Source organism: Ambystoma mexicanum, chromosome 3p (genome assembly GCF_040938575.1).
Source record: "Ambystoma mexicanum isolate Mex_15411 chromosome 3p, UKY_AmexF1_1, whole genome shotgun sequence".
Taxonomy (NCBI): domain Eukaryota; kingdom Metazoa; phylum Chordata; class Amphibia; order Caudata; family Ambystomatidae; genus Ambystoma; species Ambystoma mexicanum.
The window spans coordinates 213,232,504-213,249,309 of record NC_090925.1 but is presented as its reverse complement, the minus strand read 5'-3'; the positions used below and the strand labels follow the sequence as shown (position 1 = coordinate 213,249,309).

Below are 16,806 nucleotides of genomic sequence, written 5' to 3'. Positions count from 1 at the left end.
GGACGCGGTGAGCGTTACGCTGCAGGAGTGCACGAAGCATGTATTCCAGTTTGGGCGTGGCTTATATAGCCAGCCACACCTGAAGGCCCGACCACACCCAAAACACTGGTCTGCATAGCTCAGTTCTAGGAACTGAGCAGTGTTACAGGCCTCCATGGTGGATTGAGGTCCAAAGCTGGTACTTGGCCTATTCTTGATAATGAGCCTGGCGCCAAAGGCGCCAGGTCTGACTCCATGTGTTCTTAAGATGAGGTTTAAAGGCCCTTGGGGCCACTGTGATGGGCTGTAGTCCCACTGCTGCCAGTGGGCTGTTATACCTGAGGGGGTTGGGGGCATGGATCGTGAAATTCACTTCCCTTATTCACAATCATCAAGACTTTCGACTGTACAGAGGATTTTACTAGACCCCCCCGTATGATCACTTTGACCCTCTTCACACCTTTCCCAAGGCCTTCTGTTAATAGTAGTTTCAACAATCGGTAATCACCCAGAGTTTCTAGAGTGAGCACCCGCGGGTGCCTGGCTCATCTGCAGCTGGCTTTCCCCTTTTACATCAACAGTTCTTGGTTTTATTTATTTATTATTACATTTGTAGTGCGCGCCTAACCCTCAGGCATCTGGGCGCATAAACTTAAGGATATGTTTACAGATGGGCAGGCTTAAGAAAATGATTACAGGTTTAGCAGTCAGACTATATTAGTTACAAGTTAGACGAGCTTAAGAAATTGAATACATCTATAACAGGCTTAAGAATTTGGTTACAGCTTGTGCAAAGGCACAGGTAATGCATGCTTAAGTATTTGGTCACGTGATGTGTGGGGCCCATGCTTGGTTACACATTGAGTCAACTAGGTAGTGCGGGCATGGCTTGTAGGGGCTTACCAAGAGGCATGTGGGATAAGCCCAGGTACTTGCACGTGGTGAGCTTACCACTATTTGTCCTGTATGAAGAGACATGTTTTAAATTTTTCTGGGAAATACATTAGAGCAGGGTCCAACCTTATAGCCAGTGGCAGCGCGTTCCAGTAGTTGGCCACCATGACCGGGAAACTTGAGCCACCTGCTCTTTGTCTTGTGTAGCTAGGCTTGGTCAATTGACCCACATAGGTAGCACGGGTGGGTCTGTCTGACTGGTTTTTGGTTATCAGACTAGATAGATAGCAGGGGGCAGTATTGGATAGGCATGTAAGTGTAATTACTTTGAATTTAATCGTCCTTCACTGGTAGCCAGTGGCTGTTTCTTCTGACCAAGGAGATGTGGTCTGATTTAGGAATATTTAGTGCTGCTCTTATAGCGTTGTTCTGCACAATTTGCAGTTGTGAGATATTTTTTGTTGAGGAGCCTGAAAAGATGCCATTACAATAATCGATCCTGGAGAGGATAAGGGCTCTTGCCAGGGTGATACGGTTTTCCTCCGTGAGGAATGATCTGCAGGCAGTGATGAGTTTCGCTGTGTAGGAGGATGCCGAAGTGATGGCATTGACTTGCTGTGCGAGGGTTAGTGAGGCGTCGAGACTCTAAGGTTTTGACCTCCTTAGCTGTTGTGAGGTTACGATCAATGTTAAAGGACTGGTATGATGGACGCAGTCCAACATTTTTAGTAGGAAGGGTACCGTGGCGATAGGCAATTGGTGGGAGCATTTGTATCAAGCGTCATTTTTTTCAGTAAAGGCAACACCCAGGCTTCCTTGAGGTTGTCCGGTACTATGTTAGAAGCACATTAATTGTTTATGAGTGAGGTGATGAAAGGTGCCAGGTTTTCTGCGCAGTCTTTGATTAAGGTAGCAGGACACAAGTCACCTTGGCAACGTGAAGGTTTGAGACCTTTTATAATTCTGGTAGTCTCCTCTATGGTGATAGTGGAGAATTCGAACTTGGGGAATGGTTTAGTTGGGCCAGTTTTAGTGATAGGCTGTGTGAGTGTGTTGAGTTGCATTTTTTTTAATACATTTAGAGCTGGAGCGACAAGATTTTGTCATTCCACAATCGGCCGTTTGCTACTTTTGTTCAACACAGTTGGGTTTCTTTATCAGTCCTCCCCTCGACTCACCGGCTGTGATGAAACCCTTGGCTTTCTTCGTATTGGGGGTCAAGGCCGATACCACAGTAGCAGCAGTCTCCCTCTGTCCTGCTCTTCAGCGCAGGCACGCTCCGTGTACCATTGACATCGCTGCAACATTTGGTCTATTGTTCGCAAACTTACAATTAATTCCACAGAGGTCTCACGGGCCTTGGTCGGAAAGGGCAAGGTTGCTTCTCTCCTTGTCCTGTCGGTTCGCACCGTCCTTCTCCTTTTTGGTGTGCGAAGGTGTTCGTGTTAGTAAGGGAGTGGAGGGGGGGTGTAGAGAGGTTGGGTGTCCTATATAGTAAGATGGGAAAGAGGGGAACAGTAGGGGAATACCGCGTCTCACCCGTAGGTGTTCCAGTTCCACTCCCCGAGGACCCCCCTTCCAGGTGATCCTCCCTCGCTGGTCTACACCCAGGAACTGGTTCCAAAAGAGATGGCTGTGTCCTGGCCACCTAGATAACAGATCCCCGGGGTCTAGTTCGGGAGACACCTTCAGGTTTCTAACAGGCGATAGTCAGACGACGTTCTCTAAAGTCCAGAACCACAATCTCATTGCTTCTCTGCACAGAGGCAAGGACCCCCACACCACCTCATTTGTTGAGGTAGTGCAAGGCCATTGAGTTGTCTGTGTAACGCAAGACTGTGCTAGACTGTGTGGAGAACAGCTACCAGGGTGAGCCTGATCACACTCAGCTCCAGCAAGTTGATGTGTTCCTGTCACTCAGTAGGAGACCATTCCGGTGAGCTCCCCAACCGTTCAGAGATGTGTCTGGTCATGCCGGCAGATGAAACACACCTCTCAGCAAGTTGTCTTGCTCGGCCCACCATGCAAGATCCTGAGCCACCGGGTCCGAGACCTGTAAAAGGTCCAACATCCGGCCCTGAAACCGTGACTGTAGGCAAAAGAAGTATAAGGAACTCATGGTGGCAACAGTAAAGACAGACAAGTGATCAAGTTTAAGGGTCTTTATTAAACTGTATAGGAAGGTTGGAAAAAGGCCCAATCTAAACCTAAATCTAAGAGGGGAGCAAGCTACGACCATCAAATAATGATAAGGTAGTCCTAGTGGTGCCTTGTCAAATAAAATGGCCTACACTAAGAAAAACCTATTGCCAATCCTTATGCTAAACACAAAAAGAGTGTGGGATAATGTTCATAAGAAAGAAGTATACACAAATAATAAGTCAGGATGTGGTAGCCGGGGTCTCCCGTCTCCACGTACTAAGCATGGGACAAGGTGGGATTCCGGAGCACAGCACACGCTGTAGCTTTTCCAGCATGAGGCAACAGTTCTGCTCTCTGCTATCAGGGCCTTCAGTGGTTAAGTCTCTTTTCTACATAAATAAAGTATTTTGCTTCTGAGGACTTGATATATCAAAAAAATAAATGAACAAAAAGGTTCCTTTCCAAAAGTACTGTGGGTGATTACTTTTCACCCCTGGGTCCCCTCTTCCGGGCTCAGACCCTTCAAATATCAGCATCCCTCAGTCGGGTTCACTACGGCTTCTCAAAACAATCTCATCTGTGACCTTCGCAAATCTAAATGTCTTTTTAAACAGTTCACTGTGGACATCCCTCCGTGGGGTTCACTCTTGCCAATCACACAATTTCTTCTCCTTTCTTACAATGCAGGATTCACTTCCCTCAGCTTCACAATCATCTGGCCAAAGGCTTTCGACTGTGCAGAGGATTTTACTAGACCCCTCTGTGACCACTTTGACCCCTTTCTCGCACCTTTCCCAAGGCCTTCTGGTAATGATAATTTCGACAACAGGGTAATCGCCCAGAGTTTCCCCAAGTGAGCATCCACGTGGTGCCTGACTTCTGTAGCTGGTTTTCCCCTCTCGTATTAGCAGTTCTTTGTACTTTCCTCAATTAGACCTTTGCTACTTTTCTTCAATGCAGTTTTGTTTCTTATCGGCTCTCCCCTCGACTCACCGGCTGTGATGAACCGCTTGGCTTTTGTGTATGGAGTCAAGGACGGTACCACAGTGGCAAGCGTCTCTACCTGGCTTGATTATCAGCGGAAGAGGGCCCAGTGTACCATTGACATCTGCTGCAACACACTTTGGCTATTGTTCGCGGTCTTACGATTCCTTCCACGAAGGTTGCACAGGCTTGTGTCACGATGCCTGCCCCCGGAAAGCCAGACCAGGCCCAGCAACCCCGGAAGCAGGCATCATGCTACTTGAAGCGTGCCCAAAAACCCCAGTTAGGGGCTTTTTGGCTACAGTCCTGGCGCCTATAGCGCCAGGCTCATTACAGAAATCTTACCTGTTGCAGACCATACTGCATACCTACATGATGCAGTCCATGCTGCACGAAGCCACAAGCCAAATGAGGCTTAAGGGACTACTTAACCTCAGGGACTCCTTTCCTCTCGGGTGGGGCTGTGGAAGAATACTTACCTGGGACTTCTTCCAAGGCTATTTAAGCCACACCCAGACAGCCACACGTGCTTCGCGTTATTCTGCTTGCTGCAGCGTAACGCTCACCGTGTCTTCAGCATCTCCAGTCTTTAGCCACGCCCGCTTCAGCCCTGGAACACCTGGAACAAGAAAAGGAGAAGGAGAAGAGGTCAGAACAAAACCCTTACCTGAATCCTTGATCCAGCACATCGTCGATCTGGAAGAGAGAAGCCTTCTCAGGTGTATTGCCACGCACATCGCAGAGCCGCGCTGAACTCACCAACCGGGGCTGCATTCCTTAACTCCATCGCGAATCCAGCATCTCCAGGCCATTCTTCAACACCTGGGGGAGACAAGAACAGATAGGTGAGCAAGGGCAATACAAACCACCCCCAAAGACTTACCTGATTTACCACAGGGGGGTACTCACCTCATCTCGGGTCGGCGTATTCAATTCTGCATCACTGTCGCACCCCGGCCCCTGAGGGGAAAAACAAGGACAATACAAATCACCCCCAAAGACTTACCCGATTACCACAGGGGGTACTCGCCTCATCTCGGGTCGGCGCAGTCAATTCCGCATCACCGCCGCACCCCGGCCCCTAAGGGGAAAAAAACAAGGACAATACAACCTAGCCCCAAAGACTTACCTGATTTACCACAGGGGGGTACTCACCTCATTTCGGGTCGGCGCAGTTAATTCTGCATCATCGCTGTACCCCGGCCCCAAAGGGGAGAACCACAATAGACTTACCAGGATCTTACCAATTGCCACTTGGAACTCTTCTGGTGGTTTAAATCCGCAACCTGCAAGGAACCTGGCAGAGTGAAGATCAGACTATTGAACTCTTACGAACAATTGGACTTAGAGTCAATACTGGAACTCACCAATTCCTCCACGCCAGTGAAGTAACTGGTCTACGCGCCCCTGCGCGCGACGCTGGATGGAGAGCTCATCTTTCCAAATCTTCAGGTGAGATTTAGAGGGAACTTCAAGAGTGTTCTGTGGGCAGACAAGGGAGTGGGAAGGCGGGTTAACGCTCAGATTACGGGAGGTTAATTCCCTTTCTCCATTGCAGAAAGATATTCGTACGAATCCAACAAACGAAGCTAAGTGGATCAGTCCAATCTGTCATCTCGGCTCTACGTGTTACTCTGGTGGAAGCAACAGCGGGCCAGTCCAGATCGACGCCCCCGTGGGAATTAGGTGAGCGTAACAGCTTGTGTTGGAAAGGGCAAGGTTGCATCTCCCCTCATCACCCTTTCAGTTGTGCCCGCTTTTATCCTCCTCTTGAACTGCTGTGCTGGGTTAGCTCTCTCATCATGCAGTCTGCCATGCTCATATTGGGCTCTCGTGCTCCATCTTTTATCCCTGCGGGGAAGGGAAAGGGCCGTCGGGTGTGTGATTCTGGTCCATTGCCCGACTTTGCCCGACTCTTGTGTTGGGACATGCCAGGTAAAAGGCTTTGGTGTTCGTCCGTCATCTTTCGGGGTGTGCGAAAGTGTCATGAACTGAAGAGTTGAATTCTGCAGGAGTGAAGCTGGCCCACCTAGCCCCCAAAGCCTGCCTGCTCAACAATCCTTTTACATAAAACTATTGGCCAGGCAAACCCAAGGGGAAAGGGGAATGGATAAACAAACAAACACAGGAACTCTTGCTTCTGACACTTCTGTTTGTCTTCACAGGAACGTCTCTGGTATTTAGCAATAGAGAACCTAAAAATGAAAAGGCAATCCTTTTAATATTAAGCTAACTCTCAATATCTATTCTAAAAAACGTATTACTCTGTTCCCATTACCTGAAGCCTATGCTTAATAGCTAATAGGCTATTCCTTCTGTCTTTTTCTCATTAACAGGAGACTTCTGTAATTGTCTTTTCTTGACCCAACTTTAAATGTTATTCCAAGGGACGACTTCTTATAAACTTCGTTTCTTCACTGACTTATTCCTTGCTATTAATATTGTTCTGGAAATAATACCCAAATAATTACTATATTATCTTTTCTGTTAACAACTTCCTCATATAAGAAATGTTTTAATATGTAATACCTGGTGTGGATCTTGCTGAAGATAATTTTCACCATGAAGTCTGCAGAGATTTAGTTTGTTGGGTCAGATTTAGTTTGTGAAATAATCATTCAATATCAAAAATCTGAAAAGTTTTTCAAGTCACATGTGCGAAGCGTGACAAAGATTCAAAATGTTCAGCAATCCAAAAGATAGGCGCGACACATACACGCAGAAAATCCCAAAATGGCCGCGACGTACAACGCTATTCCAAAATGGCCGCGACGCTCAAGCGACGCAGTAGGGTCCTTTTCTCTTAAGCGCGCGGTCAAAAATAAACAATACGCGCGCACAATAGCTACAGTCTAGCGCTCGTAATATAAAAGGTTAGTATTGTTATAAGATATGTTAGCAATAAAACTAAGCAGAAAATGAATACTCTCAAATTTAATTGACTAATCCAAATTTTCTCGAGTAAGGTGTTAAACTGGAACTTAAAAAATAAAAATATATACATTAAACTGATCCAATTGTTCAGATATAGTTCCAATAACAAAAATAAAGAGTTCTTTGGTTTTTTAAGAAACACTGAAACTTTCAGAATTTCACTTAGCTTCGTCTTGAACATGAAAAATCTGCCACTCAGCCAACCAAAGTTTCTTGGAATCTTCTTTCTTCTGTAGATCTTCTCTCACTATAACTAGGAACTACTAATTTAAATTCTGAGAGGGATTTATACTAAAAAATAAGTACTTAACTATATTGTAGTGAAAACTATAACTTTATTCACTGGAGAAAACTAAAGCATGATCTACTCTGGTGAAAACTTTAATGAAAGGCAGTTGATAATTATTAGAAACATTCTAAATGACATCACAATGAGCCTGCTATAAACTACACCAATCACTGCTGTGAAAGTGTTCCACCATCTTGGCTTGGGGAATTTTCATCTTTCTAAATGAAAGTTAGTTAAGGGAAAAAATAGAACAACTAAAAACAGGAATTGTTCAACTCTCTAAACAGAATCCTTTTAATATTTAAACCACCTTCTCTTTCCTACTTTCTTGAAATAATATTTGCAACACTCTTTTCTCATAGGAATCTTGCCAATGTGAGGTACAGAATGTGAAAACCTGACAGAAAGTGTTTGTGTACAAAAAGGGAGGCTGGGGAGGTAGAGTGTTTGAGTATGCTATGTGCGTGGTAGGGCGGGGAAAAGGTGTTCCAAGAAGGGGGATACTGCGTCTCACCCATCGGTGTACCACTTCCACTCCCCTAGGACTTCCCTCCCCCACATTCAGGTGATCCTCCCTCACGGGTCCACCCCCAGGCAGGAACTGGATCCAATAGCGATGGCCGTGTCCTGGCCACCTGGATGACAGATCCCTGGGTACTAGTCAGGGAGACACCTTCAGGTTTCTCACAGAAGCCACTGAAGCAATTCCATGAGCAGCCTCACCTCCAGTACCACTAGGATGAAGGAGGCCATGAGGCCCAGAAAAGCAGACTCTGGGACTTGTTCCTGGGTTTTGGAAGACATTGACCATCTGAAAGATGTTTGTCATTCAGTCCTCAGGAGAGAATCCGGTACCCAGGAAAGTGTCCAAGACTGATCTGTTAAATTAGAGACTGGGGTGGTGAAAGTTGGGACTTTTAGAAGTTCAGGGAAAAGCCCAAGCTGTGCAATAGAGGGCATATGCAAAGTAGATGCTCCGACACTAGATCTGGGGAGCGAGCTCGGATGAGCCATTCATTCAGGTAGGGAGAGATCTGAACGCCCTCCCTCCTGAGGCGAGCAGTCACCACTGCGAACAGCTTGGCGAAATCCCTGGGGGGCAAAAAAAAAAAGGCCCTACGGCAGGACTCTGAAGTGATGGCCCACCACAAACATCAGGTACTTCCTGTTTCCAATGAATCGGCACGTGGAAGTAAGCATCCTGAAGGTTCAGTGGTACCAATCAGTCCAGCAGATGGAGTGATTGAAGGATCTGGGCTAGTGTAACCTTCTTGAATCTGTCTTGTGCAGGAACAAATTAAACAGCCTGAGATCCAGAACGGGACTGGAGTTAGAATGGTAATGAACACCCGTCCTAGAATATGTGGGAGAAAGCTTTTAGCGGTGCAGGGGAAATAAATAAAAATAAATAAAATAATCCCCTATCTATATGTGGGGGGAAGATGCAAGGCCACAAACCTGCGTCCTTTGGCAGCAGAAATTAGGTGGAGTACAAACCCTTGGCTCGTTGCAACAGTGGTTCCAATCATATTGCGCTCTTTGACGGAAGCCTACCAATCTCTTACAAGAGGATGGGACCCAGAGGCATGGTGCTGGTGTAAGGTCTGTGGTCTTGAGGACACAGCACAAAAGGGAGACAGTAACCCTGTTGCATGGCCTGTAAGGTCCAAAGCATCAGACGTGGTATTAAACCATTCTGTGCTGGACAGGAAAATTCCCCTCACACCACCACACAGGGCTGGCAGAAAACCAGGGGTTTTACTCCTTGCGCTGCAGCGGGGACAGGGAGTGCAGCTGCTCTCCCTCTAGGGATACCTCTCAACTCTACCCCTCTGGGAACGCCTGCCCTGCAATCTTCCCAGGGCAGCCTGGCCTCATCCCCACAGGGCATAGAAGGCTAAGGGACGAAAACCCTGGCCTCTAGCAGAAGATGCAGATGGCTGCTGCGATGTGGAAATGTCCCCTGGGAAAAAGTCACCATGTAGGTGATTTTTTTCCACCTGCACCACTAAAAGCCTTTCCCCACATATTATAGGACGGCTATTAATTACCCTTCTAATGCCAGAACTAGAATATTTGTGTAAAATGCTTGATTTTCATAGGCGTGCTAATTTGGGGAACTTTTTTGACCCCCTGGCAACCTTTTCCCAGGCAAATATCACTGAATACTGTTGCTGCATGGCTAGGCCCAACAACTTTACCATGGCCTTTGATGCCCGAAATGTGTTGATGGCTTCATTAGCTTTTGCCCCAAACGGGTTGTGGCAATCAAATGGCATGTCCAGGATTTTAGACGAGACCTCATACACTAAGCAGGATGTCCTGGCGAGACGCTTCCCTGCGGTCTGTCACCATAGACAAGAAGCCGTCTCTCATCTTCTCTAGGGATATGTTCAGCTGCATTTGCCACAGCAGACCACAAGCCGAATGAATATAGCAAGGGCGCAAGAAGTGTTTGCTTTGCGAAGGGCAAGGCTGCCCGACACAAACACCTTCTTTCCCAAGCATCCAGTCACTTGCTTTCCCCGTCAGGTGGAAGAGAAGGAAAGGCTGACAACTTCACATTAGTGGCCGCGGTCTGCACCACGAAGGTCTCTGGGGAGGCATTAGTGGATAGGAAAGCTGGGTCAGATGGGGCGGAGCAATGCGTCCTTGCCAGTTCCCAGTCAACCGTAGATGCACAAGTGGTTTCTCCCATAACTCCAGTACAGGGGGGACTCAACTGCCACATTGAAGGCTAGTAGTGGTACCTTCCTGGGACCCTCTTCGAGGATGTCCATTCATTTGGACATAATTTTCAGCCTGGACAGAGTGGAAAGCCCCAGACTATCATCCACCTTTGTCAGTCTTTGAAAGGATGCATGAGTAGGGTCTGGAAGAATCCTGCTCAGATGAGACATCTAAACTACTAGCCTCTTGGAGGTCCATGGCCAGCCATTGGACAACCTGACCCTCGTCATAGAATTCCTAAGGGAAGTACACCTCTTCCCTGGAGAACAAGGGTTCCTACACAAAGGGTGTCTGGTCCTCTTCTGTGTTGTAGATATCACACATCTTGGACACGTAGGGTTCTTCAGTGCCAATGACTGGGTCTGAACCAGCACCAAGATCGAAGCCCAAAGGCCGAGTCGGGCACAGGGGAAGCTCTTGCTCCTTCTTGGCTAGGCCGAGCTGATAGGTGGGGGTGTGTGTGTGTGTGTGGGAGTGGTCCTAGGCAGGGTACCATGCCGGTACAGAAGATGTGACGGGTCCAGTCGGTGCCCTAGTGAAGAGGTCTAGCATCTTTCGGCAATATCGTTCCCCATTCTGCCGAGGTGGAGGTTTGGGTTGGAAAAGGAAACTTTATCTAGTGCCACAGAACCTCTGGATCGGGGGCTCCTCTACTTGGAATAGGAGAAAGAATGGAGGTGCTTACTGGGATACTCTCTGGGAGTGGGATCCCTTGCAGTGCTGATGCCGCTTCTTTTCCTTACAGCGGGGAACGTTCCACAGACTGATATGCCATGTGACCGCAAACAAGACCCTCCATCTTGTGACTGAAGGTAAAAAATGTTGCTGCCCATTGCCAGAGCTTCTTCGGGGGCATCGACTGGCTTGACCTACAATTCTGGGTGTTGTACTCCTCGCCCAAGCAGAACAAATCAATCTGGTGCGGATATGAAACAGACATCTGCTGGCCGCATTCTGTGCAAGGTTTGAATCCCTAAGCCTTTGCCGGGTTGGAGCATGGCGACTAATAATTCAAAGATTCAGACTGTTCTTGAAGCAAACAGAGTGCCTTGAAAAAAAGGAACCAAGGTCACAGACGCAAGCCTCAATAAATATTGGCTCCGACATGTCTGGCGTAGGGTGCAACAGGCGTCGGGTGGTGCCGACGCAGAGCCTCCTGGTGGCAGACATTTGTTTCTGGAGAACATCTGCGCTGTGGAGGAATCTGTGAGAGGAAGGAATCCATTACAAAGGGGGAAGATGGGATTTGTGCAACAGTTGCAGGATGGTGAAGAGTATTACGTTGACAGTGAAAATAAATTGATCAGAATTCCAATTTTTGCAGATTGAGGGGTAACGTTTTAGGTCCCCTTACTGTTGGCTCCCCCTTCATTTCTTGGATCATCCACTTCTTTTGGGTGGCCAGAGGGATTTCTCTTGAAGTTCCCATGTCAGGGTCCATGTCATTTCGACGCCAGTAATTACTTCCATTTTCTTTTTTGTATTTAGAGGGCCCTCCAATAGACCCGTTCCCCTTCACTCTAACCCGAACCCAAGCCCTTCCTCATTCCCTTTTGACTCCTTAAGCCACAACCTCTTATTTTCCAAAGTATTTTTGAGGTAATTACTTCAAAGTAAATTACTTTGAAGTAATTATGAGCATTGAAACCACAGGATACCCCCTGCCACTACCTTACTTACTGAGTCATCCCCAAGGCACCCAGTCCCAAGAGTGCCTTTGAGGATACCCATTTTACTGCACTGTTAGCCCAATGTACATTTTTGGTAGCCATTGGCTTACCAATGTTTTTTTTTCATCCTGTCTCCACCATTGTGTTTCAGGGATTCCTTTTTTCAGGGCAACCAAGAGGTGGCCTTCAAATGTCGTTCTGACCGTGCAAGTCTTTATTTACCCACAATGGAAGCCTCCAAATTGGTCCTAACTGGTTTAGGCCAGTATAGGTCCCTGGGATCTGAGCTAATGGCAAGGCTAGGTGGCAGTCCTACCGACCAATCAGACCATTTCAGTTATTGGTGGGCTGGCCTTTGGGCAATCCCTTTGTGCAGAGGTATTTAGGCTTTGGACAGCCCATATGTCACTCTTGCAGCTTTGTTTCTGAAACTAAGTTGTCAGGCTTGTCGACCTGCTGACGTGTTTTCCCACACTTTCATTTATGCCCATTATGTAAGCCCTCATTGCCACAATTTGCCAAGGGCAGTGGATAGGCATTTCCCAGTTTGAGTCTTTTGCATCCAAGTCAAGCCTAGGCTTCCTGAAGACTCCTGCTGACTGTCCGAATCTGCTGGATTGAGCCCTCCAGTCAGTTTACTGCTATGTCCTGCAGTATCCAAAAGGGTCATGATGCTTCCCCCACCCTGAAATCTTCAGTTTAGGACATCAGAGGAGACCTCCCGAGATCATTTGCTGCCTTAATCTTTCGTCCACAGAACCGCTGGGAGCCATCTTTGTGGGTTCCCACATATTCCTTTTGTCTTCTTCACCGGGCTTTCCGGTTTAGGCATGGAGGTTTGCATGCTTGGTTGTTGCCAGTTCAGGGTGCAAGCACCAGTGGACCGACTCCTTGATACCGCACCCAAGGACAAAAGCTTTAAACTTCCCAGGTTGTTTTGCGTTTCTGGAGCAGTTTTCATCAAGACCACGGACAGGAGTACTTCTCTCTGGGTCCTAGCATGGACCATTATTCAAAATACTTACCCTTGGGGTCCCTCTGGCCCAGGGTCGAGATTCTTTGGAGAAGGGTCTCTACCACGTTTCCCATAGAGTTCTATTAGGGTCTTCTGGCTCTGCTGCATTTCCATCTGGGGCTTCAGGGTCATCCATCAACCCCCAGAACTCCTCTTTGGGGGTTCTTCCGTCCTTCCCTGTGGGTGTAACATTCTACCTTTCGCCAATAGTGAATGTATTTTTGGCATTGCAAACTAAACTTGGTGACAGTAAACATTCTCCCCGAAATGTTGAACCAAGGGAACTGCTGCTTAAATGTCTCTGTAATACTTGTACGCATTTGAATGTGGTTTGAAACGGTTTCCTACTCTCTATGGCTATGACATATTACCCTATGCGCATTTGCATTATTCTATCCTAAGGGGTTCAAATTATTGTTGAGTACTGTACTAGGCTCAAGAGATTTTACAGTATTTTACCTCACAGGTTCAAATGTCTAGGTCCCTTTCCTGCGTACCTCTTACTTGTATCTGTTAGGTCCTGGCCCCTGCTCGAAGCCCTACCACACATAATAGGGTGGGTTGTGTCTCTAATATACTGTACAAAAATATGCTGGCCCATGGGTGGCTTTACCAGATTGTCCAGTTTTGTGATTTCCTTATTCTCCTCCCCCCACACCCCCGTCCCCCCCCCCCCCAACACCCCCAACGCCCATTTAATTTATTTTCGGTGCCTACCTGTGGTAGTTGGCCCACAGTAGGGTGAGGGGAGTCATTTTTAAACAGCAGCAACCTTTGTAATGATATGCAGGATGTCTTTTTAATACTGTGTGTTATACCATAAGAACTTATTTTGACCCAATAGATTTCTATGTGTTAATTAATAAAGGATAATGTTTTCTGTAGATCAGTGTAGTGTATTTCTATAGATGTGTGTGGACTAATTGCACTTTTGCATCAGACTACTACTCCTAGATGAGAATTAAGCCTTGTCAACATCTCCACATTACCTCCCTCTCTGGTCAGGTGCATTAGCCTCCCATTAGAGTTAGTAATTGAAGTGTCTAACAGACGGTGGTATAATTCCCGCCTCAAACCACTTTGGAAAAAGGGACCTCTGCGTATGTGGACTGCAATGACAAAATGCTGTTGGGCAAGAAAAATCCAGAAGCAGCACAAAAATGTTGAGTTCCCAAGCATAGAGAAAAAGAACTTAGAAGGGGGAAGTCTGAGTGAGGTTTAAGGGGCAGGGGAAAAGCCACATAGGCCAATTTGATTGCTGGCAACTGCAGGAGGTTGATGAGGCAGTGCTTCCCTTACCCCTCCCAATGTCTGCTTACCGAGACATCCTGGCCAGGAGAACCCAAGCAGATTTAAGAACACATCCATCCAAGTCTCTTGAGGCAAGATATTACGAAAGGGCTCTCTCACCCTTTACAAGGCTAGATTGGTCCATTCAGCATCGCAGGATAAGCTTAATTGGTGTCCCTAGGAGCAACATGAAGGTGTTGCCTTACAGAAAACAGGAGCAAGCTCATCCATTATCTCACATGGCGCACAATGCGATGAGACTAGCAGTCGGAGTACCATGTCCAACAGAATCTCAGAAATCGAGAAGTTGGAGGGGTGGCGCACTGAGAAATCAGACATTTTACTGAAAGCTCAAGGAAACGAAATCCCAAGACTGGTGTCCAAACTGCCCTGAGGAACAACAGCTGCATAGAGGGCTTATACAAATTCAGCAAGAAATCAAGAGGGGAAAGAAAATTACACTGACTAAATTAAAGAGCTATTAGCAGCACCCTCAAAGCAGCTGAGAAAAACAACTTCTGGATCTCGTCTAAGCCAGGAGGGTATTACAAGAGATTCAGTATCGGTGGGAGGAAAGTACCCATTAGAATAATATATTCAGCAACGGGCTGGTGCTTAAAATCTTTTGGGGGGTCATGTTCTGAGTAACAGAGTAACACTAGACGACCCCCGTCCCCGGTGACACTTCCTCCCAAACCCTCTTACCTTTTGGCTATCTCCAATTTTCAGGATTGTATTGCACACTTCTCTTGCCAGGCCGTAGTCCTCATGCACCTTCTCCCCCAACCCGACTGTTACTAGGGTGTCCATGTTACTGCCAACGATCTCAGGGCGGCCTCTGCAATGAATGTAAAAAATTGAAGGAATTTTAAAGAACTGCAAAATGGTTAAAGCCAATCGGTCACACACATGAAGATCCCAACAGGGCATGGGAAGGGGGTATGAAAGAGAGGGACAGGTAAGAAAGGTGTGGACATATGAGACCACCCATTTGTTTTCTGCATACTGCCTTTCAAATGAGTGCAGTCTTGAAGAGCATTTGGAACTTTCAACACATCAAAACACTAGAATCAGCAGCAAGAAAAGCTGCACAAGTCACTAAGCAAATAAGTTAGTCACTCAACATAAAAAAAACACATACTCCACCTGAAGAGAATAAAGGTTTCACCTCGGTCGAAGACACAGGGTACAAATGCTATAGATGCTTAAATCCTCAATGTTGAACTCTTATTTTAGAACACTGTTCTGGATGGATCACCTACAGGGGGAACAGTGGAAAAACATCTGGGAAGGACCGGTGTGAAAGACAAACCAGTCTGTGGACTAGGTGTGTGTTTGGAGGAAGTGGGAGGGTCAGAGAGGGAGGTGGATAGTAGGGGGCAGCTCATCGATGAATTCTTGGTAACCACAAAAACCAGAGGCCGAACGCAATGTTATAATTAGTATCCCATAGCTTTTAATCAATAGGGGTTCTGAAAAAAATACTCAGTGGGCCTGCCAATGCAGAGTGCCCTTAACACACTCAGTAATAAGCCTGAAACTAAGATGGTTTAAAGTACAAATACCAAACAAGAGCTTAATAAGCAATAACATGTCCATACAAGCAAATACAAAAATACTACTTAAAGGATAGTTCCGGGACTTTTTTTTTATTGTTCCTACGGTTCGGCCATGTGTTTTTAAGCATAAATCGGTAGATCGTAGAAAACTTTCCTATGGACCTTACCCGACTTTTCGTCCATTAACACACTCGAAATCAGCCGCCATTTTGTGATAATCCTATCATTTCCCCACATCGACCTGGCTCACCTGCGTTTGCGGCACTAAATCATATCCCCCGCCCCTGAAAAAGACTTTATCAAAACATTCATATTCCCCGCCTCTATCCGTGACGTGACTGTGCTGCGTAGGCAAACGCGCCCAGGCGTCTTCTACGCGACTCCACACAGAACCCGGAAACCAACACAGATCAGCTCACAACACAGCGCGCCACAATTCGGAATATTAAACTGTACTTTTAAATCAAACCGCAAGATTGTAAATTTGGTAAAGTACATTTATTTGACATCAAATGTTTAGAGAATATTCAGCGATTTGCATTTTTCTTTGCTCTCGATCCAAAATAGTTCGTCTTGAGGCAAGCGATGTTCGTGTGCAGTACACAGGGTGTTGGTTTACGATAAAATAAGCTCTTCGGTCGCACTGATAATCGCATGGCTGTTCCAACAACGAGGCACTAGGCCACCACAACGGTATGTATGTTGCATCTAGCCATTAGTACCGCGTTAGGGCATACTTGTACTTGGCGATCGTCCCATAAAATGGTCAGGGTGGTAACGTTGTTCACGCGGAGAAGCAACTGGCGGTTGTAAAAGCCATCCGCCGGTGTCTGGTACTCGTGACACATACAATAATGAAGGATGTACCCGTTTTAAAAACATAAAAAATGAAATTAGTCTCACCATCAGATCTTTATTAAAATTATTCATTTTATATATTAGGTCGGGAAATTATTTCATAGCTAGGACAGTGCAACTGGGTATTATACGTCATTTCCAGTAACCCACCCCCTCTCCTCCGCCTTTTTCGGAGCCGCCTGAGCGCCAGTGGACCACTTTGTCACTGATATGATATAATATGGCATTTGCAACGCGTCTATACACAAGTGTTTCAAGGCGTGGCGAGGCAGAGAGGGGGGGGGGGACAAGGAGAAGACAGACAACGATCCTACTAGGCCAGGTGTCATTCAGATCGCGCAAGTGCAGGGGTAGGGGGAAGGTGAAAGTGCAAGGGGAAGGGGAGGGGGGAAGTGGAGTACAAGGTAAGTAGCATAAAATAATAAATACATAGGGACAGCTGGTGGCGAGTGCAAGGTAAGT

At 46.7% G+C, this 16,806-nt stretch overlaps 1 protein-coding gene across 2 annotated transcripts in view; it reads right to left on the bottom strand.

The window, feature by feature from the left end:
* Positions 1–16,806, bottom strand: part of NCAPD2 (non-SMC condensin I complex subunit D2) — a 565,387-nt gene that overhangs the window by 266,234 nt on the left and 282,347 nt on the right. For both annotated transcript variants that reach the window (XM_069650673.1, XM_069650674.1), the window contains exon 19: positions 14,633–14,765. In XM_069650673.1, the coding sequence (XP_069506774.1) occupies positions 14,633–14,765 (133 nt within the window). The remainder of the gene's footprint in view (positions 1–14,632; positions 14,766–16,806) is intronic.